Source organism: Ambystoma mexicanum, chromosome 2q, assembly GCF_040938575.1.
Source record: "Ambystoma mexicanum isolate Mex_15411 chromosome 2q, UKY_AmexF1_1, whole genome shotgun sequence".
In the NCBI taxonomy this organism is placed as follows: Eukaryota; Metazoa; Chordata; class Amphibia; order Caudata; family Ambystomatidae; genus Ambystoma; species Ambystoma mexicanum.
This window is the reverse complement of record NC_090924.1, coordinates 80,238,123-80,263,601: the sequence shown is the minus strand read 5'-3', so window position 1 is coordinate 80,263,601 and position 25,479 is coordinate 80,238,123. Positions and strand designations below refer to the sequence as shown.

General features: G+C 47.3%; 1 protein-coding gene across 1 annotated transcript in view; it reads right to left on the bottom strand.

Moving 5' to 3' along the window:
* The window catches only part of NME4 (NME/NM23 nucleoside diphosphate kinase 4), a 148,497-nt gene that overhangs the window by 14,767 nt on the left and 108,251 nt on the right, over nucleotides 1-25,479 (bottom strand). Inside the window, exon 3 of the mRNA XM_069646884.1 lies at nucleotides 5,712-5,813. Coding sequence (XP_069502985.1) covers nucleotides 5,712-5,813 — 102 coding nt within the window. The remainder of the gene's footprint in view (nucleotides 1-5,711; nucleotides 5,814-25,479) is intronic.

Below are 25,479 nucleotides of genomic sequence, written 5' to 3'. Positions count from 1 at the left end.
AGCTGCGTTTAATTAGAGAATGGCTTCGGGAAGGGGAGGCCACACAGGACAAACAGTGGGTGAAAATGGATAGAGCGGTGGCACACCGTATTCAGGCGGAGGTATTGTGGCTCCCAAAGCAACTTAGGCCTAAGCACCTTTATGAGAGTTCCACAACGAAATTAATGGCAGAAAATTGGGGCAAACTGGTAAGAACAAAAGGGACCACAACCTTTCCGTCTCCTTTCACACCCTTGTTTGGTAACGGGGACTTCACGCCAGGGTTGGAAGCGGGCGTGTTTATGCAGTGGCAGGAGGGGGGGTGTAAGTGGCTGAGCAGTCTGTTCCGTGGGGGGAGAATTCTCTCATTCGAGGAGTGCAAGGGGGAGAACGGGATAAAAGAGGGGGAAAGGCTCAGATACGCGCAACTGCAGCACTGGGTTCTGAACCCGGTGAACAAGCAGGCAGCAACAAGAGAAAAGACGCGCTTTGAGAAGTTCCTCTTGTCCAATGATGGATCCAAGGGGCTGATATCCAACCTATATAAAATTTTGGACGAGGCCACCACCAGGGGCCAATGGCGATATATGCGGAGGTGGGAGCAGATCATAGGGAGGGAAATTGAGCGAGAAGAGTGGGAGATGCTATGGAGGAAAATCCCCAAATTAGCGAAGGCATCACAACTACAGGAAACATGGTACAAGATTCCGTTTGGGTGGCATTATACCCCAGCACGCCTTCGGGAGATCTATCCTAACACGTCAGGGATGTGCTGGAGGGGTTGCGGGTTGGAGGGTACGGCACAACATATTTGGTGGGACTGTCCGGCAATCAAGCCCTTTTGGCAGGAGGTAGGGGAGGCTCAGGAACCTGCTTTCTTTTTTGTTGTTGAAAATAAATTAAAAGTTCTAAAAAAAAAAAAGAAAAAAAATAAAGAAAATCTTCATAAAACATTCCAAACACCAAAACGAAAACATCTGCAATCAATATATCATACAACAATCCAATGTCTTAAAATATTAACATGTCAAAATATTAGTATTAAAATAGTTCAAATGGTTTAAAATACATTGTACATCTAGTAAAATAGTAATTAAGTTTCCGCAATGTAATTTCTGTATTAATTCCTTTATGCTGACGGTGTATCTATACATCTGGTCTCACATATTCTGAATAACATTCTTTAGTTTCATAAAAGTGTAAAATACCACGCATTCTATTAAAATCTAATAATTAACTAAGCAACCAACACTATCAAAAAAACCTCATCGGTGGAGGTCCAACTTCTATTTAATTCTGCTTGGTTGTGATACATATGCATTGTCTCTGGTAACTAGCTCAAATCTCTTTCTGGCTATTTCCCAAACCTGATAAAGGGCAATATGTATCTTTTGGTTATCTGTATTCAAGCAGTATACCCAAAAGTCACTCTTAATGCAATCGTAGTTTGACACAAAGAATCCCAACAAAGTCATAAAACCCTACCCATGGTAGCACACTCCATCAGGATTATGCCTTGGTATCTCAACGTATTCAGGTAATTTACAGAGTCGACAATATCTCTCACTACGATTTAGACCAGATTGTGGTCCCACTAGAGCCAGTACTTGGAGCCAATTTATCCCCAACCTCAGCCTAAAGGCATGCACCTTCAAGCACAGGCATTGTCCAATATACAATTGCGGTTTAAGAGAACTATGAGATACCTCCCTCGTATAAATATGGCTACCCAGGGTCTCCACGTGAGAGATTTGCCACCCAGTCGCATTGCTTTGTTTGTTTTGTAAAACACGCTGCACTGTTTAGTAGGAGGTGCCCCTAGAAAAATCCGGCTGCCAACCTATTTGATCTAAGAGGTCATTAACCAAACCTTCAGAACTGTCTTTGCGATGGCCGAGATCGGCCAATAGACCAAGTAACTCACATCTGGGGTCTACATGAATTTTAATATATAATATGTCCAGTTTTCTCCGTAGTTCAGCGCTCAATGTCAGACCCAGTTCTAATCTAATATATTGTATAGACCCCCCCCCAATCTGGAGTCTCATCATAAGTTTCCAAAAGCCACCTTCAATCTTATCTAGCCAAGGTATAGCTCATATGGCAAGAGCCTAGAGTCCATAAAGCACCATAGGGGCAAAGCATTGTTTGTATACGTTTAATATACCCTCTAGGGAGTATCCAGCTGCATCTCTTGCAAATTTCAATATCTGCACCATCAGCCTTGAAGCTTTCGTCTTCTTGGCTTCTAGGATTCTTTTATATGTTTTAGCAACTCTTATGTTTAGTCCTAAATAAGAATCTAAATAAGCATACAAATCGACATATTCTAGCTTTCCTAGAGATGTACTAAAGACAGGACATATTACTTTTTTGCAGATACAGCCAATACTTTAGCCTTCCCCCATATTGATGGTGCGTTTAAGAGTTGCATAATTACACAAAGTCCCGAACATGGTCTTTGCACCAGAGTAAGTGTGGTTTAAAAGTACGAGGTTGTCTGCATATGAGAGGCAAGGTATAGGGCAGGCACCCACCATCTGACAACATCCCACCTCTGGCTTTAACCATTCTGGAAGATCAGACATGTTTAAATTATACAAGGTTGGTGCTAGGGTACAACCCTGTTTCACTTCCCTCTGCATTTCTACCATAGCCGTTACCATGCCTTCATCTGTAAGCCTAACACCGGCCTCAGTGTGCTGGTGCAGGACCTTCAGAATATTGATCAACCAGGACGGGCAACCCCCCCCCCGCAAGTATTTTCTCCCACAGGCGTGCCCCATCTACGCTATCAAAAGCGGCCTTAAAGCCCATACATATTAAATACAAAGTCTGGCTCCCAGAGTCCAGTGTGCTTCTAATAACTGCATCAAGGACTCAAGATTGTGGCTCGTGCCCGACCCGGCCCGAAACCCAGTCAGAGTGAAAGTAATATCTTAAATTCTTTCACCCATACTTTAATGCTTCCAACACAAAGGTAGAGAATATTTGACCGGTTACGTCTAACATAGATAATCTATAGTTTTCGGTGAGGTTCCGATCCCCCTTTTTGTAAACTGATAATTATATCGCCTCTTGCCACGATAAGAGTAATGTGCAGAGTATGGCAGACCTCAAATAAAACCAGGGACCACTGGTCTGGGTTTTCTTAAGTACAATGTTTGCCAAGTTATTTGGGCCTGGTGATCAGGAGTTTTTCAAATTAATCGCTTTGACTAACTCCTTAGTCAATTTAAGAGGCCAAACCCCAATTTCATATTCAGTTAATATTTGTTTTATATTTTTTATTTCATTATTTGGGTTTAGAAGGGATGGCATTGGAACCTGCAACTTTCAGATTTCTCACACATGTCCCCAGCAAATCAATGAGCGCCTAAAGAAAATACAAACAAAAGAGACTTCATAGACTATTGTTCCAACTCAATTTTCAATTGCAAAATACAGGGGAGACCAGAGATCCGTTCCAAGGATTGAGAGTTTTGCTTCAGCAAACCACCAGATTAAAGTGTCCAGCACATGAAGGGCAGGTACTTTATTAGCACTTTACCTCTGATTTGGCTGTATCCATTCAAAAAAATGACAGCAGCATTGAGATAAACCTGATCTGCCTGAATGATTCCAGGCATGCAGTCAAAGCAGTACTTGATGTATTTTGCAAGTGAAACTATTCAGCTTCGAGTGATACATACATACAAAGCCGAAAATCGGTACACCCCCACCGCAGACCATTCCCATCTACACAAATTGAGGGCTCAGGGCTACTCAGTACTTTCAAAGCATGCAGCATTCAAAGTTTTAGCAGCCATCAAAACCTGGATTGGCAGCAATTTGTGACATTAAAATATGGATTCAGGTGTCTTACTGACCTCTGCCCAGCCTATATCAGTTCCATTCTCTCAACCTTCCTTTGTGTACAGCCAGAGCCTGTGTAACAGTATATGCCAATTTCCAGCAATAAGACTACCAACGCCAGTTTGGGCTTCAGGACTTAAATGAGGTACCCATTTTGGCTGCTACACTGCCAAAGGAGGCTGACTCGCAGTAAAAAAAGGGCCACGGTAGCGTCAATATTAAAAGAAAACACTGCCACAAGCCAGTGTCAAAATTACTACCTGGGCAAGAAGACTCAACCAAGGTCAAGAAAAGTGGCACCAGGCCATAGGGTCCAAAATTACTTCTCAGAAAAGTGGATTTACAGTGGTAAGTGAGGCTTCTGAAGAACCTCACTCAAAAGCAAAAACACTAACAGACTTGCAGTCTCTCAAAGGGAGGCTAAAAAGCTGAAAGAAAAAAAATCCCCTTAAAGGGATAGTTCACTCTAAAACTGTATTGTCCCAAAAGATGGGCAATAATCAAAAACATGTAAAACCTATTTTTAAAGAAAGTTCCTATGTAAGGTTTTGAGCAAATCAGGCTCAACGTGTTTACATGGGGTCATCCATTTTGTGATCTTCAAGCAACCTCCTCTGTGCATGTTAAGCTCTGCTCTGGCGGCACTAATCAAGCAGCAAAAGCCTCCTACTGGGAGCTTTTGCTTACTGCAGCCAGAGCAGAGCTGAACATTGAGCGGAGGCTGCCTTCAGTTCATTGTACATTTTCTGTGCTCCCCAAGCCCAGGGAAGCACAGAACACGTAAAATGAAAGGCAGAGCCAGCTGCTGGCAGAGTGTTCATAATTGCTGCTACTTTCTTTAAACTAGAAAAGAAAGTCGCAGCAATTATGAATACTCTGCCGGATGCCGGCAAGTATTCAAAATTGCCTGGATTTGCCTACAAGAAAAGGCGCAGCAATTATAAATACAACAAGGTTGCATTTATGATTACGATGGCTTCAGCTTAAAGTCAGGGGGAGCCTGGAAGACTCAAAGCAGAAGCCGCCGCAATCATAAAACATATTTATAAATGCTGTGGTTTTCTTTAAGTTTCCCGGGCTGTGAGGAGCCAGGGAAACTTAGAAAGAAAACCACGGCAATCATAAATACAACACGGTTGTATTTATAATTGCCCTGATTTTATAAGTAAGGAAAAGAAATTAAAAAGCACTTACTGGCATGCAGCCTTCCTGCATGCATTCTCTGTTCTCCGGCAATAATGAAGCAAAAGCAACCTGCTGGTAGCTTTTGTTTATTACAGCTGGCTGGCTTTTGGTTCATTAGTACCGCTAGGGCAGACAAGCACAGGAGGCTCATCCATTTCACAAAATTGATGCCTCCTAGTGCTTGAAAAGTCATTTGCTCAAAACGTTACATAGGAACTTGGTTTAAAAATATTTTTATATATATATATATATTTAATTATGGGCCATCTTTTTAGCCAATAAAATTTAAGAGTGAACTATCCCTTTAATGCTGTAAATGTGAAAGTGACAGTACAGGTACGTCTACTCTGGCTTATCCAGAAATATTCTTTCGAAACACTCAAGAAGCGCTAGAACGATACATGTCAAAGTCCAGGTTTGATCAAGAATAATAAACTTGCACAGCAGACTAGGAAACGGCTGCTAGTATGAAACGGGCAGAGCTAAAGAGCAAGTATCCTTGCACAAAAAAGTAAGATGAAACTGCTGCTAGTAAAGGATTCGCAACAATTTAGGAGCTCAGCAGAAATAAATATTTTACACCACCATAAATATTTTACACCATACACAAGCATAGAACAAGGTCTTTAGCTAACAGCTGTGTGCTGCAGGGGCCTACGGGTCTCAATCATGCCACTGGCACTTAGCATTACCATGGCGATGACTGGACCAGAGCTCATGTAGCGGATGAGGGCAGGGTAGAAAGGCTTCCTCCTCAAGTCATGATAGTGATCTGCCAGAATCCCTTCGGGAACCTGAAAAAGAAGATTTGGAAAGTATAAAAAGGTGAACATAAAGGGGACCCAAGTCTTATTGTCAGCAGAACATAAACTTCAATGCAGGCTTGCCTGCAGCAATCCCACAATGCTAGAAGTCGGACAGCAGAGCTTCCCGCACATGTAAATGCAACACACCCAGCCCCATCCAGCCCCTATATTCTGTGTCATGTCAAAATACTGAATGCAAAAATGTGGAACATTTTACTAAGCAAGTATATAGGGGTGGGGTCAAGGTAATAAATAAGGTAAGGGAGTTATGGAGAGGGCGGGGCTGCCAGGGGACTCCCCACGCATATAATTTAGGTGAAAAAAACCCAACATGTTTGTACTGTACATTTTAGTTCTCGCAATAATCACATAGCTCCCATTTTCCCCAACTTATCAGTGATCCAATGGACCCCCACACCAATTGCCAGACACTAAAGGTCTAAAACACACTGATAGAAAAAGGGTGACAAAACATCGTCCAGTGACTAGGGACAAATATACTTCTCTGTAACCGTTTCAACTTTAGATCTCTTTTAGAGTTTTAGATGGACATGTCTATTTTAACAGGAGGGAAACCCTCTATATGTATTAGGACCTAGGGTTAAAATACAGAGTGCCCTAATAGTTCAATTCCCTAAGCACATAGGTGTCCATTTATGTATTAACCAAAATTACAATGAATGTCTTAGGATTTCCAACATTTCCAGCAACAACAAATTTGTAACAAAAAAATAAACTAGAGCCAATTTCATTTTTAGTGCTGTGTATACCTCTGAGCGTCAACAGGGTCTCTGGGTGTAAATCTGGCTCTCTTCTGGTAGTTCTTCAACGGTTTAATGGTATCCTCTAGATCTGTCTTTTCTCGAAGTATTCAGCATGCTGTTTGGGTGCAGTTTCTACGAATGCCTAAATACTGTCTCTATGGAAGATTTTCCTTCAGATTCTTGGGACGGCGACTTCCATGCTCTATTTTGTCTCAATATGATATGCCCTTGATGGATTTACTTGCATAGCGTAGGCACTTCATATTGAGTTAAAAAGTTGTTAAATATATTTCTGATGACAAATTGATCACAGACGGCAAAGTTAGAAATTGAGTGGAGCTGGGTGCCATTTAAGCTCCTGCTTGTAGCCTACCGGAGTCTGGTTAGCTTGGCACCAACAGCTACCAGGAGTTGCTTTTGGCTCCTATACCAACTGATGCAGAACACACACACCTATATGCGCTTAACACGGTGCCTATGGGACAACCTATAAAACACAAGGGCACATCTAATGCATAAGGAGTCATAAATCGGGGACAATGATACATTTGTACCTTATATGAAAGTTAGATTTGTTAAATGATATGTACCAACTCCTTCCCCAGTTGTAGCTTCTTGTCACTGGTTAATGCTGGACCCAGGAACGGCCTTTAGCTCCAGTTTATAGAATATTTCGAATCCTGGGCAGATTGGTGATGTAGTTTGTTATTAATTTATAAAGGCGCTTTCGCCAAAGAGCTGCACAAAGATAAGAACAAAAGTGAATGTAGTACAGGAGGGCCCCATTTTGGCTGCCATGTCAGAGCTCAAGACTGCGTTGGAATACAAAATAGACGCAGTGATAGTGGATGTGGGCCTGCTCCGACAGGACGCAGGAGTGCTTGCGGACTGACTGGAGCAAACATTGTCAGTGCCGAGACACAGGTGGCAGACCTGGTAGACAAGTGAGTTCTGCAGCATAAAGTGGAAGACACGGAGGGGAGGGCCTGCCAAAACATCAGAATACTCAGACTTCCATAGGGGAAGAAGGTAGAAACCCTATTGAATAAGTTGAGAACATGCTACTGCAGGAGGTGGGCCCAGGGGCTCTAACATAAGGCTTCACAGTTGAAAAAGCGCACAGATCTTGGGTTGAACGACCCCCTCGACACCCCAGCCACTGCCCTGGCCATGGCATTAGAGGAGCATGGCCTCCAACAACTTTGCTCCAAACCCACCCACTCGAAGGGCAGAATCCTCGACTGGATAACGGCCCTTAATTGCAACATTACTGTGAAAGATCCAACACAACTTATTTGGACTGACCACTACTTCCTCCCTTTTGACATTCACACTAGCAACTTAGCGCATAAAAGGCCTATCATTGCACCTGCCTGCCCAACCAAGAAAAAGAGCAACATTACAGCGGAAGCCTTAATACCTTTGGTGATCCCTACTTTGAACGCACTACCTGCTATAACGGACTTGAACCAATTGGTCAACGTCTACAATGATTCCATGGCCAAAGCCATCGACATCATTGCCCCACTGAAACTGTGTAAAGGGAAACCTAAAGCGCACCTGAACACATGGTACACCCCGGAGCTCAAAACCCTCCGTCAACAAAAAAATAAACTCGAAGCACTATGGAAATCAGTGCCTTCTGTAAATAACAGAACTAATCTCACCAACATCTCCACTCTCTACAAAAACGAGATTACACGTGCCAAGAAAGAATCTCTCAACACTAGAATCTCCCAGGCAAGCTCCAGCACAAAGGAGCTCTTTAACATACTAAAGGAATTAGAAAACCCCATTACTCGCACCGACGCTTGCACTAAGGACAAACCGTGGTGCACAGGGATCCAGAATGCCCTAGCTAACAAAATCTCAGGGCTCCAAACCAAAATCAACAACAAACGACAACAACTTACTCTTGATCCTACCTCCATCCCCATTCCCCCTCCACTTACTGCCATCAGCTCAGGCTTCACCTTCAAAAAGGTATCCATATCGGAGGTTCAGAAAATTATAGCATCCTTGAAACCATCTAACTGCAAGGGGGACAGCTGCCCCGCACAGATCATAAAAGATGCAGCTAGGGATCTCTCCCCATTCATCACTAAACTAATAAACCTGTCTTTCGCCAATAACATGGTCCCCAGCAATCTGAAACAGTCCTGGGTCTTACCTCTACTAAAAAAAACTACGCTCAACCCTGACATTCCCACGAATTATAGACCCATTACCACCGTCCCATTCTTACTAAAAATCTTGGACAGAGTGGCCCATTTACAAATCCAGGACTACCTCGAGGCAAATCATTTACTAGGAACTCGCCAATCTGGCTTTCGACCACAACACGGGACAGAAACGGCCCTTGTTGATCTCAAATGCCAGATAGACGAACTCAAAGACAAAGGTAAGGCTGCCATCCTTCTACTCCTCGACCTCTCCGCTGCCTTTGACCTGGTCGACCATAAAATCCTGTGCAACCATTTGTCTCTGGCAGCACACTTCTCCCACTCTGCGGTCACATGGATCCAATCTTTCCTGGACAATAGGACCATGCGGGTCTTCTCTCCCTTAGCAGCGGCTGACCCTATCCCCATTACCTGCGGTGTCCCACAAGGTTCCTGTGTCTCACCCACCCTATACAATATATTCACTAAGCCCCTATTCGATAAGCTGGACAATTTGGGTGTCACCTACACGAACTACGCAGATGACACCCAGATACTCCTCACCTTATCAGGTAACTACAACAAGGACGCCAAATGGATCAACGAAGTCTTCTCCATCATTGAGGCATGGATGGCCACACATGGCCTGTGCCTGAATGATAAGACTGAACTGCTCCTTGTCGGTTCACCTAACACCATCCGAAAACTCTGTCCCGGCTACACTAGCTTTACTATTGACGGTAACACCATACCCATCGCCAAGAGCGTAAAAACCCTCGGCTTTTACCTAGACACGAACACCAACCTAGCTAAACAAATCAACATGACTGCCTCAGCCACTGCCTACACTGGTAAATTAATTAGGGCCTGCAGACCATTGATCTCCCCTAACAACTGTCTCATCCTAGCCAGAGCACTCATTCAATCCAAACTGGATTACTGTAATAGCCTCTATGTAGGTGCCAACAAAACAGTAATCAATAAATTGCAAGTCCTACAAAACAACGCACTCCGTGCCGCCCTCAATATCCCCAGAAGAGAACACATCTCCGCCACCAGAACTGCTTGTAAATGGCTGTCCATCCAACAAAAAATAGACCTAAAAACTATATGCCTTACATACAAAGCCCTTAATCATCTTGCCCCGCCCTACCTCTCTAACAAATTTACATTAAGACAGAATACTAGAACCACCAGATCGTCTAACACATTACAACTAACAGTACCCAAATACTCCCTCAAAAGAGCCGGTGGATCCAGCTTCCCAGCTCTGGCCTCACAACTTTGGAACACTATCCCACTGGATATCAAATCCACACCCACTTTCCAACCCTTCAGAACCAAGATCATCTCCTGGTTACTTAACAAATAACCTTCCTACCATATATGTATGCATTCCCAATGTCCAATTGTTTTCCTATGTTATTTGCCTATTATTATCTATGCATTAACTGCCTTCCTGTTCAACTCTCCTATGCCCTATTACTACTGTACTATTGTCCGTTACTTGTAACATGATGTTAAAGCGCACATATACCCCTGGGTCAAGAGCGCTATACAAATATATAAACAAACAAACAAACAAACAGATCACTGGCGAGGCAGCCGCCGCCGGGAGCTCCCCAGTGGCCGATCAGAGCCAGGATCCTGAACTATAAAGACTGCTAGCTTTCTCTAGAAAAGGGACCATCACGAGAGGATCCTCTAAATTGGCAATTTACCCCAACTATACAGCTCCAGTCCAGCCAAGAACAATGTTCGGCCCGACAAATGAGTAGATTCACTCTATGCTCATCTACCCAGCCAAGCTCAAGATACTGCACAACGGGAGATTGCACTTTTTCGAAGGCACACCAGAAGCACAATCCTGGATGGATGCACAGGGAATATCACAACTCCCACACAGGAACAATGAAGGGCCCTAGCGGGGGAATACTGGCTTGAAAATGAACCTGCCTCTAGAAGCTGCTGCACCACAAAAGACTGGAAAAGGGGGCAAGAACAAATAGTGGCAAATCTGCGGGAGCACGAACACCGATACCCCGTAAGAAGCCTCGGGCTAGGGGCGAGGCCAACCAAGGAGGTGGCCACAAGTCTCAGCCACATTTTTTGGACCGTACTTTCAAGGCGTCTAGCTGCTTCGCGCCGCCTGATGGGAAGGAGTCGAGCAAGAGAAGCAGCTGGGCCCGAGCAGAGACTGTACTGCTGGGATATTATTGTTTGGTTTGCCTTTTTATTTTTATACTTGCTTGGTGGGTTGGTATTGCAAGAGAAGGAGCGGAGTGGGAGGGAGGGAGGCAGTGGTGGGTAGGCAAGGGGAGGGATGGGTTGGTTAAGCTACAATGGGTGTTATGGGGTGCTGGGCGGTCCGGAGGGTAATGTTCGACCTGGAGAGGGGGGTGGCGGCATGAGGCACGTGAACGGGACAGGCAATATGCAGAGGTGCAGGTCTGGAGGGTCTGCTTTGGATCAGAGTATGACAATGGGGCGAGGGGCCTGGGACCTAGACAATGCAATGGCTTCTAGCTGGCTGCGAGTGATCACCTGGAATGTTAGGGGGCTCAATAATTACATCGAGACTTAGGATGCACACATCTGATCAAGAAAGGCATCCATGTGGCGATGCTGCAGGAAACATTTTACAGTGGATAGGAAAATGGTGCTGGCTAGGAAATGGGGAAGCAGCTTCTATGGCTCAGCATACTCTGCGTATGCCAGCGGAGTCCTTATCTGGGTGGCGCCTACTGTGCTCCTTCAGCTACTGGAGAGAAGGGACGAGGAGGGACGACAGGTTTTTATCAACACCTACGCCCCAGCTCACAACGCCGCAGCATTCTTTAAATCAATATACACTAAGCGCCCCGCGTACAGAACATCCACATGGGTTGGGGGGGGGGGGCAATTTTAACTGCCCTTTGGACCCTACCCTCGACAGGTCAGAAACACAATAAGCCAGCACCACCAGCCAAAGCAGTGGGCACCCCCCTATGGGACCTATTGGTAGATGTTTAGAGGAAAATGCATGGCACAATACAGGGGTACTCACTTTCGGCCCCACACGGGGTACACACAAATCGATTACATCTTCACCGGTGAAGAACACTCGGGAGAGTTTGTAACATGGCAAGGCGCACAATCACGACCCAGAATCCCCACTTGGAGACCGAGGGCGGAGGCGTTACAGGATGACACCTTTAGCGAATATCTGGGGGAACAGACAGCTGGCTACTTCCTTTTACGTGGACAGCGTGCCCCAAGACTGACAGAGATATGGAAGATGGGAGGCCTTAGGAAAGTAATACTAGATAGCTTGGAAAGCATCGGAGACATAGCATCGAGGGAGAATGCAGAGGGGGCAGAAGAAGCAGAACCGGAGGAGATGATAGAATTGAGGCAGAAGTGCATAGATGAATGGGAAAGCCTGGGAAGACTGGACTTCGCGAAATACACACAGCGATTGCAGGCAGAGTGGGACAAGCCAGGGAAATTTCTCACCTGGTTATGCAATCGAGAAAACACCCAGGGACATAAGCACCATTATGGATGGTGGTGGTGGGGATATAGTTAGGACACAAGGGATCAATGAGGTATCAAGTGTCTACTTGATACCTATCGGGTATCGGGGGGGTTGATACACGTAGACCAGACCGGGTATGTTCCCAAGCGCAACACCAGGTGGAACATCAGGAGGTTACACCATGTCATAGATGGCACAAATCAGAGGCACAGAGAGTAAACCATTGCCTCGCGGATGAGGTTAAGGCCTTTGACTCGGTCCGTTGTGACTTCTACTGGTGACCCTAGAAAGCTTTGGGGTCGGGAAATATTACGTCAATTGGGTTACATTAATACACTCGAGACCTACGACAAGAGTTAAAATGTGCAGACATGGAGCCCTGGGAGGTACATAGGGGCACCACACAGGGCCGCCGCCTATGTTATTCCTCCTGGTGCTAGAACCACTGGCAGTATTCCTTAGAGGAGAGTACAGCACAGCTGGGATAGTGGTAGATTGGGTGGTTCACTGGATATCCCTGTACGCTGATTATTTTGTGTATAAGCCAACCAGAGGATAATTTACCACATCTTCTAGATGTTCTTGACCATTTGCCACGCTCTCGCGGATCACGATACACCGTGGGAAGTCTTGCCGGTTTCCATTGGCGGCCCTCAAAGGGCTCCGCACTGAACTACCACCACACCTCGGCTTACAGTGGGAGACTGACTCGTTGAGATATTTGGCCATCAACGTGAGGCACAGTACGACAGACATGCATAAGGGCAACACACTGGAGGGCTCTGGAGGGGGTGCAGAACCCCATGAGGTTCCGGGAGAAACTGCCCCTGGGGATTCACCCTTCTGAAAATGGTGGTACACCCCCAGCCTTTTATATCATTTCACTAACATCCCATACAACATACCCCACGCATTCTTTCAACAATTGGACGCATTGACTAGATTATTCCTGTGAGCGGGGCTAGGGGGAGGAAAAGGATAGCACTGAGTACCCTATGGAGCGATTAGAAGGACGGAGGGTGGGATAGGAGTGCCACACTTTGAGCGCTATTATCTGATGGGGCAACTGCAGTTTGTGACGGCCTGGCTGGGAGATGAGCCTTCCCAGGACACTGCTGCTACAGCCAATACTGACGATATTTGTTTGAAAAAATTTTTATGGGTGGAGGACACCGAACTGACTATACTATCTGGGCTCCCGAAACTGGCCAGGGATATATATGGCGTATAACATGGAGGCACTTAGGAGCTCCGGAACCTTACTCTGGACACATCTCCCTGACATGTGCCATTGTAGGACTACAGAAAGTGCTGGGACAGTACAGGCGACACTGGGAGGACAAATGGGTGGCAACAGTAGGGAACCTGCTGCGGGATGATATTATTGACTTTCACACCCTGGTTAGCAAGCAAGGCATTCATAGTGGCCAATTCCTGCTTTACCTGGGAATGACCCAAAGGATCAGGAGGAAATGGGGGGGAACCCACAAGCACAGACAGTGACTAATGGAATATTAGACATCATGTATGACATATCGGAAGGAGGGCATATGGTCTCTAGACTGATGCGCTCCTGGGAGGGTGGAGTGTGACAGGCCTGAAAGTATGAGGCAATTGGAAAACAGATATGGGGAAGGCATTTACTGATGCAGAATGGGGAAGGGTTCTCGCATACACCAAACAGGTCTCCAGGAACGCGCGATTTAGAGCTACACAGCTGTATGTAACAGCATACATGACCCGACGCCAGTTATCACACATGGCAAGGAAGGAAACCCAGGTCTGCCCGCGGTGTGCGCGAGTAGGGGCAGACTTGATGCACATGTTTTGGAACTGTCCACAGATTTAGGGATTCTGGAAGGCAGTCATAGACAAAGCAGAGAAATGAGGGATTCCAATGCATTTGTGCCCCCCCCCCCTGCCCTCCCAGAGTATGGTTTGTTGGTGTAATTCCCCGAGAGGTCAGCGATAGCACAAACATATGGCCAAAATGAAAGTTTTGATTTGCATACTTGCAAAACGTAGAATAGCAATGGCCTGGAAAGCAGCGGAAGGCCCAAGGGTGGAAGCCTGGTGGGCGATTTGCAGAGATGGGCACTAGCGGAAACTGCAGTGTGGTATAGGGCCCTCGGGAGAGGTGGGCATGAGAATACTGTAGGGGTGGAGGCCTGGAATGCATTGACGCATAGGATGTTTGCCCCGGATGATGTTACCCCCAGCGAGGATGACCACAGCAAGACTGGGCACGCAGAAGGGGACTGCGCCCACCTGGGCAGGTGACATGTAACTCGGCAGATGGGAGTCGGAGAATGAGGAACAGTCGGCTGGCAGGATGAAGGGGAAGTGACCATGTACGAATGTAACGCCTAACAACTTTTCTCAGGCCATATGCTCGCAGAATAGTGATATCGCAATAGAACCCTGTTAAAATATGAAGCCCGGTGACTTTACACGTGATATATGCCCACAGACCTGTATTGTACCTGTCCTTGTTGCCTCATGACTGTACCTGTCCACTTGGTTTGTTGTTGGTTAAACAAAATAAAGAGTTAAAAAATCATGTTTAAATGAATGCATCAATGTATGAACCAAAATGATAATGGATAGCAGATGGTTTTTGAGGTGTGTCAAACAGAAGCAGGAATACATCCGATGTGAAGTGGCAAAGTATTTCATAACTTGGTAACAAGATGACAGGAGCAAAAACGAGATTAGGCACAGGGGGGCCTGGGAACAGTTCGAAGAAGCTGGGAATTAAGTGGAGTGGGCATACAAAGAAAGCAGTGCACAAAAGGTAACCAGGGGCAGGTCCATGGACACATTTGAATAGTAAAACAAAGAAAACAAAACTGCAGACCAGATTCAAAATATAATCAGCATATAGTGAAGAGGGGGGGGGGAACTGGAAGAAGGAAGGGGGATACCACAAAGTGTGAATGGAACAAGGGAGCAAGATAGGAAGCAGGGAGACGAACAAGACAACAGGAACAGTAGTCAAGACATGGTCTAATGTAGTGCTAAGATTTAGTCGCATGGATTGTGTGGAAGGGATGAGCTTTACAAATACTAAAGTAAAAAACAACAGGAACGAGCAATATTAGAAATATGTGAAAAGGAGAGGGAATATCAACGAACACCTATGTTCCAGGCAAAAGACGAGAAGAGAAAGGCAGAAAGTTGATGGGAGATAGAAGAATCCAAAGAGAAACGGTAGTGGCAGGAAGTCGGAGCGGTTGTCTTAGAGGCTTTGAGGTGTACACCAGTGCATCTCAAGTTTCAATTGAGAGAAAACAATCGGAAATAGATGTGTGAAGTATCAAAAACACAAAAGAAGTCAATATAGAATCATCTAGGAGTCTGCCGACATACCAAGGGATGGGATAATAAAGGCCAAAGGAGAAGTGTACAGTGAGAAACTAAGGACTCCGGACTGAGCCATGGGAGACTCCATGAGCAAGGAGGGGATTTAGAGCCACTCAAAGCAATAGAGAACCACTGTTCCGACAGAAGACCTAAACCAAGAAATAAATTACACAGAATCCTAGGGAGTGGAAAGTAGAGTACAATGAATCACAACTCGTCGCAAAAAGGGGACTAACAAAACAATCCTGCTCTTTTTCATGCACCCACCATCTGGAGCTTATCCTGGCGACTGCTCTGAATGCCTGCACAATTCTCCAATTTCGCAAATCTCAAAACATTGCTCTTCCAACACCTGATCAAGGACTCATTCCAATGGCTGCACATATCAACGCACAGGCCTCAGTACTGTGCTATTAAAAAAAGCAAGCCCAAATGCTGGCAACTCACATACACTGTACAGCGCTCTGCTGCTCTTGAGCTAGGTCCACGCTTTAAAACATGAAAAAATAAGTGGTCCACAGTCTTGAAGGCTGCTGAGAGATTGAGAAGAATGAAAATAGAGTTGAGTGCAAAGAGTTCAAAACAGAGGAGCTGTTTCAGTAGAATTAAATGGATGAAAATCTAATTGAATTGGAGGAAGGAGAGCGCTATAATCAAGATAGAATGAAAATTTGTTCCAAGATTTTAGCAAGATATGGTAAAGTAGCAGAAGGAAAGATTGATTAGCGGAGGTTGGATAAGGCAATAAGTGAGGAAAGCTTAGTAATAAGAGGAGCCAGAACGTGATCATGAGAAGCAGTAAGGTGAGGTTGTGCAAGGTAAGAAGCAGTATCCGAATCAGATGTAGGAGAAATTGCAAGAAAGGAATGAAGGAGTGATACAGGATGATGTGATGCTAGTAGGAGGCGGCACGAAGGAGTGCAACCTTAGAAATTAAAAAAATAGATTAGCGAAGATGGGTCAAGAGAGGTGGAGGGGAACAGGATTAAGAAGTTGAAAGACGCAGAGGGTGAGAATCACACAATGAAGTTATAAAAGTAGTTTTTTTTTACCAGCCATAAGAGCAGAGTCCTAAGGTGTGTGAATGATGGAAGAAAGTAAAGTCAGTAAAAAAGTTTTTTCCACCCACAGACACTAAGTTTTACCCAACAGGTGTAAAAGGAGAGGCAACCAGCAAGAGAGGACTCCCCGAAAAAGATCCTAGCCCAGGATTCAGAACCAGCTGGCCAGGGAGACCTGTTGTAGAGCTCGCACAAAACCACTTCAGACCATAGTGATCAAGGATAGTGGGGCAGCAGAGCAAACTACTAGATCAGGACCCAGGGACAAGTACTACTGGTGCTGGTTGCAGAGAATTCAGCCCAGAACAGCAAATGCACATAAGAGTTTGGGTGTTGGTCGGGCTAGCAGCGGTTGGGAGCTAAGTAGAGGGATGTGAACCCACAACCCACCCAATATCTAGATGTAGAACAAGTAAGTCACAGTGACAACCAAAAAAGCAGAAAACTCAGCAGCCATGAAAACTGCGACATATGCACAATAAGAGCCCAGAAAGGGTCACAGGAGGGTTCGACCAGCAAGAAATGGCACCAGGACACAGGCAATGGTGGGAGGTGGCCGAGGACATCCCAAAACCGGCACTAGAGCAGAGGAACTGCAAGCCACTGCACATCCAGGCCAAGAAGGCTCGCCATCTTTGGCATTGTACTGTTTTCAATATAAGATATGCAGACATCTAGCCTCTTGAATTTTACCATCTGCGAGGTATGAGACTTCTTTCTGTACCAATTCGTATACTTGAACCAACGCATTTAGCATGAAGTTTAATGCCACAAGAGAAGGACAACTCCTCTCCTTGCAGGGAATTATAGGTCGAGTGAGTAGACAATGAAGAGTCGGTTGAATCCAAAGACCACATCTATTGAGTTTTGAACAGTGCCCGCGTCTCAGAGGGGTCTAGAAACATGTAAGGCTCCCGATTTGTGCGCCAAAGGCAGCAAGTCCTTATTACACTCTACATGAGCAATTAAGGAATCATTTCTCAGGTTTCGGGGAGAGCCTGGGAAAGGCTGAAAAGGAGAGATCACCACTTCTTGGCCTAAACATTTTCTTTGATATTTGTCGACATCAAGATGAAATCACCACTAGGCAGGAGTGTTTCCTTAGAGTGGAGTTAGCCATGTCTTCCCCACTGCGCACATCACTTTGGAGAGACCCTCAGAGTAGGCTCATTACGCCTCCCTGGTGGTAATCAAACCGCGTGACTGGACCCTTTCAGTCAGCCGAGACTTCTCCAGGATTGGATTACTAGGGGGCAAATATATGGGCGCTGTCACCAGTAAAGCCCAGTGCCTCTGCGTTCCACGTGCCCTCTTCAGCACTATAGTGCCCTAGGTAACCCTTGCCTCTCTGGCACCAACTGAATGTATGCGCACTCCTACAGCAACAGATGCGGACAAATCAGAAGAGCCAGGATAAAAGTAACAATCCAGTAGGCATTTGAGACCACTGGAAAAAAACAGAAGAGCAGAGCGAGGAAGCGCTGAGCATATCCGCCACCCATGTGGCTCCTCACTCAAGGGATCGCTGTTCTGTGGATTGTTGGGGTGAGCTCCCACAAGCTGCAACGGTGAGCCTCTTTAACTTCACTCACCACCAGCTTCCAATCCCTGGGCCCTCTGGCTCAATGCTGCTCTGCCACCCCTCTGGCTCTCGTACAAATCTCCACTCACTGGTCTTAATGCTGGAGACCAGCCTCCAAGCACAGGACCAGGAATAAAACCAGAGACATTCTACGTGGTCTTGCATTTAAGATATACATGTGGCCCCCTGAGCTAGCCTAATATCTGAATGGTATAAATTCTCACACTGGGTAGCAAATAAATGCGCCATTCAACGTATTGCCATTCAACAATGGTTATGGGTCCAACAAAAGTCCAGGAAGATGCAAAAATGAGGACCATCTGAAAACGTGCCACCCTCGGGCCCGTACAAGCAGAGTTGGGAACTATTTTGCAATGAGAAGAGCTGCTGAATGGGGGGCGTGGCTAACCGCCATGTAGAGGACGCGACTTTGTGCCATCCATAAGCTGTTTTCTAAGGCTTTAAGGTATCTCCAGAACCTGCAAACTATCACGCCTGCTGCAGACGCCAACTAGAAGTTCTGTGACTCTTCACACACATCGGCGAAAGACCCGTATTGCTGCCCGCAGAAAATGGCCCGAACGAATGCCAAGATGGCGGCTCCCGCACACCGATTCCCCCGGAGCCCAGCGCCTGCCTGACAGACCGCGAAACAATGGACCTGCACATTCGCTTGTGAAATCGGGCAGGACTGCCTTGGACGAGAGCGAAACAGAGCGATTTGGAGTCCCGTCCAGACAGAGTCCTGCTGAGCCTGGTGTGCAGCTGCCAGAGGGAGCATCAGCGGCATTGTGCGGGCTGCTGAGACACACGAGCCCCCGGAGGTGTCCACCCGTCCTGCGGTGGGGAGTTGTGCTGAGCTGAGGCCAGGAACAGGCCCACCGGACGAGGCGAGAGGGGAGCGGGGGGGGGGGCTTGATCAGGGGTCTGCGCACCGAACCAAGCGCAGACATCCCGCTGCCTCACCCCGCTCTGCTCCGAGTCCTGCCGGTGGGCAGAGGACACAGGTCACCCAGCTGGGGCCATATCGTGGACGCCGCCCGCTCACCTCCAACAACTTAGCAGCCCTTTAGGCGGAGGAGGGCGCACGGGAGCTGAACTGAGGCCTATGATACGAACTACAAAGACCTGATCGGGTCCCTGGCTGGGAAGCGGGTCGCCCCTCTGGGAGGATACCTGGCTCCCCTTCCTGCTCCTCTTCCTGCCGGAGGCCCAGGGTGAAGCGACAGTCCACATCGAGGGATTGGGGCGGTGGGCGGCAGAGGTGGAGGCCCCACCAACTGGAGTCGTGGCACTGATGGGCACTGGCCGAAGACCCTCCACATGAGCCACCCATCACGCCACATACTGGCAATCAGGTGAGACCTCGCACTCTGGTCCCCGCTGCACTGGAAGATAGCGCCAGACCACCATAGACGCTTTTACGGCCTGCGGATTTCCTGACCCTGACAGACCATACATGGCAACAGCAGAGAAGGAAACTGATCCCGCTGTAGCGGCGACCGAACCCAGCAACACCCAGCTCCTTGAGGCCATTAAGTTGTTCCAAGCAACAATGGTAAACAAAATCGACACCATGGCCACGGATATGGGCCTCCTACGCCAGGACGTGCATTCCTTGGCTGGTAGAACCGAAGCGCTGGAGACCCAGGTGGGCGAAAATACAGAGGCAAAAAGCCAGCTCCTCCACGACATGGACGGCCTCCAGCAGAGAGTCAAGAACTTGGAGGACAGAGCGGAGGAGGCAGAAGGGAGGGCTCGCCGGAACAATATCCGTCTCCTCGGCTTGCCAGAGGGCATTGAAGGCCCAGACCCCACTATGTAGAGAACCTCCTATTGCAGGAAATCGGTGCAGAAAAGCTGTCGCAGTGCTTCTCCATTGAGAGGGCCCATAGGTCTCTTGCTAAGAAACCACCACCAGACGACCCACCCAGGCCCATGATAGCTAAAGTATTGAACTACAGGGTACGAGAGGTAATTTTAGCGTATTCACGATCAGGTGGCCAGATTCAGAGGAACTCTTATAAAATTGCGATTTATCCTGATTATACCTTTCAGGTTCAAATGAACAGAGCACAGTTCATACATACTAAAGCCAGATTGAAAGCGGCAGGATTGCGATACATGCTTCTGTACCCCTCACGATTGAAGGTAATACATAACAGGGCCCACCTCTGATACCCCGGCACAGGCCCGGGACTGGATGGACGGGCAGCAACTACCTGACATTGAAGACAAGAGGCGGAAGCCGCACTGAACCGCCTACCAAGGAATGCAGGAGTATTTTCTTAACTCAGCTGCTTAACAATAGAGGGACCGGGCCTAAAACGCAGCTGATATGATCCTACTAAGCGGTACGCCGAAGCCAGAGCTCTCTACCCCCAGGTGTTTCCTTTCAGGGTACGTTTACCCGCCCGTAGGGCACCTGAAGACCATGTTTGGTCCAACGAAGCGGAAACGGGACAGTCATAACGAGGGTCACCTCGCTGGACCAGTTCTATGTTTGGGGAGTTTGAAGTTAAAGGGGGGAGGGAAACGGGGAGTTAGCATTAATGTTGGGAATTTTGATTGAAAAACACAGACCACAGAAAAACTCCATGACGGACACATCACTAATGGGACCTCGATCGAGGCCGGGAATGAGCAACGGACGCCACGACACCTATGGCTGAAAGAATAAAAGTTATGACGTCGAACGCCCGAGGCATGAATAGCTTCGTTAAACAACGCCGGATATACGCATACCTGCGAGGATGTAAGGCTGGAATCGCTATGCTCCAGGAGAGACGCCTAACAGGGAAAAAACTGGAGGCACTGGCCAAGACATGGCGAGGGACCCCGATTGGATCCTCCTACGCTAGAGCGGTCCTGATCTGGATCGACCCGACCATCCCCTTCAAGGTAGTGAGCACCAAGACAGATGACATGGGCAGGATGGTACTTGTGCATGGTACCATTGAAGGGAGGGAACTATGCCCGATTAGCACCTACGCACCTAATCAGGACGCCTTAGCTTTCTTCCACTCCCTGTATTCTCGACTCGGCCCTCATGTAAACTGCACTACGATTTGGGGGTGGGGGGAAAGCACAATTGCACCCTAGACCCCCTCAGACAGGTCCGACACCAAGCACTGCCGCCCATCCCCCCCAGCCAAAATATTGTCTAAATTAATATGTCACTGGTCACTCTGTGACCTGTGGAGGTAACAGAACCCTGAGCAATGGGAATACGCCTTCTCCCCGCCACACAACGTCCACACTAAGCTGGACTACATCTTGGTTAGTCAGGGGCAGCAAGCCATGTTTAGAGACGCACACTTTTTGCCTAGGGTGCTGTCAGACCACTCCCCCATGTTGGCCTCCTGGGAGGTGTACCCGCCCAGACCCCCAGTTCCCACGTGGAGACTTGGGGCTGAGGCCCTGCTTGACGCAGCCTTCCGCGAACACATTAGGGACAGTACTGAGGAATACTGGCAAAATAACCTAGACAGCGTAGAACATATCAGCACAGCTTGTGAAGCGTACAAGGTAGTTATGAGGGGGGAGATGATGGCTACGGTGGGGGGTGCCCAGAAGTCCATTATGCATTCCCTAGAGGGCGCTGAAAAAGAGCTAGGGGAGCTGGAGAGTAGGGCCGATTCGACCCCAGAACGGCTACAGGAAATAACCAAACTGCGACAGGCTTGTCTATCACACTGGGAATCTTTGGGGAAATTGAGTTATGCAAAGCACACTGAAAGAACGCGCACGCTTTGGGTGATAAACCCAGTAGACTCTTCGCTCCATTTGCCATATGCTCAGACCTGATGGCACCACTGCACACACTCAAGCAGAGATCAACTCTGTCTTCTCAAAGTTCTATCGTGGCCTATACTCCAAGACCCCGCACCCCCCCACCGACACCGGGATTGAGGATGTCCTAGATAGCATAGAGCTACCTAAATTAGATGCACAGATGGCTGAAGCCCTAGACGATCCAATTACCCCCGACGAAGTGATGGCAATAATTAGATCCTTACCATCTGGGAAAGCACTGGGCATGGATGGCCTACCCAGGGAATTCTATAAGTCTTATGAAGAGACCCTTGCCCCACTGCTAGCACAAGTATTTAACGAGGCTTACGATCAAGGTGTCCTCCCAGACTCCATGAGAGAAGCCATAATAATCCCTTTACTGAAGCCTGGAAAAGATGGGACGGACTGCCGGTCATATAGACCACTTTCAATGGTAAACGTTGATAGCAAGATACTGACCGCACTCCTTGCAAATAAATTACGCAGAGTAATCCCCCGGGCGATTCACCAAGACCAGACTGGCTACGTGCCAGGGCGCTCTATTACTGATAACTTGCGCAGGTTACACCATATCATATACAGCACGGAGTGAGGGCCTCAAATACGCTGTTCCATCACTAGACGTCACCAAGGCCTTCAATTCGGTGAGATGGTAATTGTTATATGCCACTATGGTTTAGATGGGGATCGGACCCGCCTTCCTTAAATGGACCCAATTAGTCTACACCAATCCCACCACCAGGGTGCGCACTAACAAGACATATTCTAATAAGTGGCCCCTCCACAGAGGCACCCGGCAGGGATGCCCACTGTCCCCTATGCTATATATTATTGCCGTAGAGCCCGTAGCCGCATATCTCTGACAGGAGTACGGAGACGGAGGCATTGAAATAGACGGGGTGACTCACCTCGTCTCCATGTACGCAGATGACATGCTGCTGTACCTGCACAATCCTGAGCACCTTCTGCCCTACATTTTAGAGACCTTAGATTGTTAATCTGAATGCCCGTATGTCTATGGAAACAAAGACAAGTCTTGCCTCTACCTCCTAGCTGCATTGTACAGTGAGGAACATCGATCCCTACCCTCCCCCCCTAGAACTTAAATGGCAGGTGACATCCTTCAGATACTTGGGTATCATCATACACCGTAACCCTAGTACCGAACACATTCTTAACACAGTCAGGGCCAAGGATTCCCTTGCAAAGTCTATGTAATTTTGGGGTAAGCTCCCCCTCTCGGTGGCTGGGCGGGCGGGTCTCCTCAAAATGGTGGCACTCCCCCAATTACTGCACTACTTCAACATCCCCTTTAACATCCCCCCCCATTTTTCAGAGACATAAACAAACTCTGTAGGGGATTCCTTTGGCAGGGAGGAAGGCATAGGGTGGCGCTGGATATTCTCCAAAGACCCTACGAGAAGGGTGGATTGAAAGTCCCTAACTTCGAGCTATACTACCTGGCTAGCCAACTGAGGCACGTGACGCAATGGATGGCCGATGAAACCACCACAGACACCCGACTTCTCCAACCAGCCCTGTCCCGATTGTTACTCCAAGACTTACTATGGGTTGAGAAGGGAGCTCTGCGACATTACCCAGACCTGGTTAAGCTTGGGGCCCAGCTCTGGAATCGGGCCTGCAGAACAGTTGGGTCAACGGACCCGTTCTCTCCGCAGATCCCCATTGCGGCAATCATGGCTAAGCTTTCATGGGTACAAATAGAAACACGCACCCAGTGGGAACCCTGTGGTGTGGCGGTACTAGGAGACCTCACTCAAAACAGGAGTGTATGACATTCACTGACCTCAGCGAACCCACAGGTCTGCCCGCAGGCCAGTTTTTGCTCCACAGAGCAGTAATACAGACCATAAAGAATAGATGGCCGTAGGCCGCAGACCAGGTCATGGAGAATGAGATCATGGAGTCAATGCTGGACACTGCCGAGGGAGGCCACGAAACTTCCATACTATACGAGGCCTTAATGCAGGGCACGACCAGGAACAAACTCAAATGCAAAGGGAGGTGGGAGACTGAATTGGGCCTAGAATTTGAAGACAAAGCATGGGAGAAAATAACTCACTACCACAAGAAAATCTCTAGAAATGCCAGTCTCCAACTCATTCAAATATACATTGCCAATAGGGCCTACCTTACACCCGAAGCCATATCAAGGTTCAAAGGAGCTGCAATCCAGACATGCCCCAAATGCAACGAGCCGAAGGCGGGAATAACCCACATGTTCTGGGGCTGTCCGGCGATTCAAAGGTTTTGGGCCCAGGTGAAAGATAGGGTGGCGAACGTGGAGATTGAAGTGGAAATTCACGAGCCAGCAACCTGCATATTGGGAAGATACAAGCGAAGCAGCAAGAACAAGCCCCTAAATAAACTCAGAGACTTGATATACATTACGGCGAAAAGATGCATAGCTATGGGATGGAAAAACGCCAGAGGCCTGAGCGAGGCCCTTTGGTGGGGAGACCTCAAACGATGGATTGCCGCTGAGACTGCTGCATGGGAAACAGCAATCCAGGTCCAGAGACTAGACTCCAGCGAGGAACTACTCCGGTGGGTGGCGTTAACTGTGCCATTGCTCTACCCGGCGGCGCAGGACAGCGCCTCAGACAGTACAGATAGACCCGGCCCGGGACGTGGCCCAAAAGAGGACTGAGCATCCAACTGTGGTCTCGGAGGGAGGGAGGGGGAGGGAAAGTTGGGGAACGTTATGTTTTATGAATTAAGCATACCACAATGATTAATCAATGATTTCTTGTTACACTTTGTTGATAAACCAATAAAGAAATTAAAAAAATAAAATAAAAAAAAAGCTGCTGAATTCTCACCTACCTCCGACTACATCTCTGCAACTGTTTTGTGGTTTTGAAGATGTTCCATTATATAATGGCTCTGATCAGCCAGGTAAAACATAGGACATACTTTAATGTAACAGCCCATATAGTAACTTGCCATTGGAAAGTATCAACATGGATCGATCATACACCATCTTGGAATGATCAACGCTCTATTGCTACACAGAGTGCAAATAGGGTTCAACATTAATATTGCACTCGAAAACTATCAAAGGATTTCAGCTGCACTATAGGAAAGTATTCTTTTATATTGTTAGTTCATAATAGATACAGGTTTACAGATAAGTGTTTTTCCAGAAGGCGAGGATAGTTGGCAGAGGAAGTTCTAGTACTACCAGAAAATGATTTACCTGATGGCTGTAATATATGCCAAGGTCTACCGGATTATTATCAGATTACTGCAGCATGAGCTGTTATGAATTAGACCATCCGCATGGGGTGTGTGCCCTGGCCTGTTTTTAAATGATATTGAATGATGGTAGCTCAACCACCGGAAAATGTGTGTGGCTTATCCGCACACATTTTCCTATGCTCACTGCA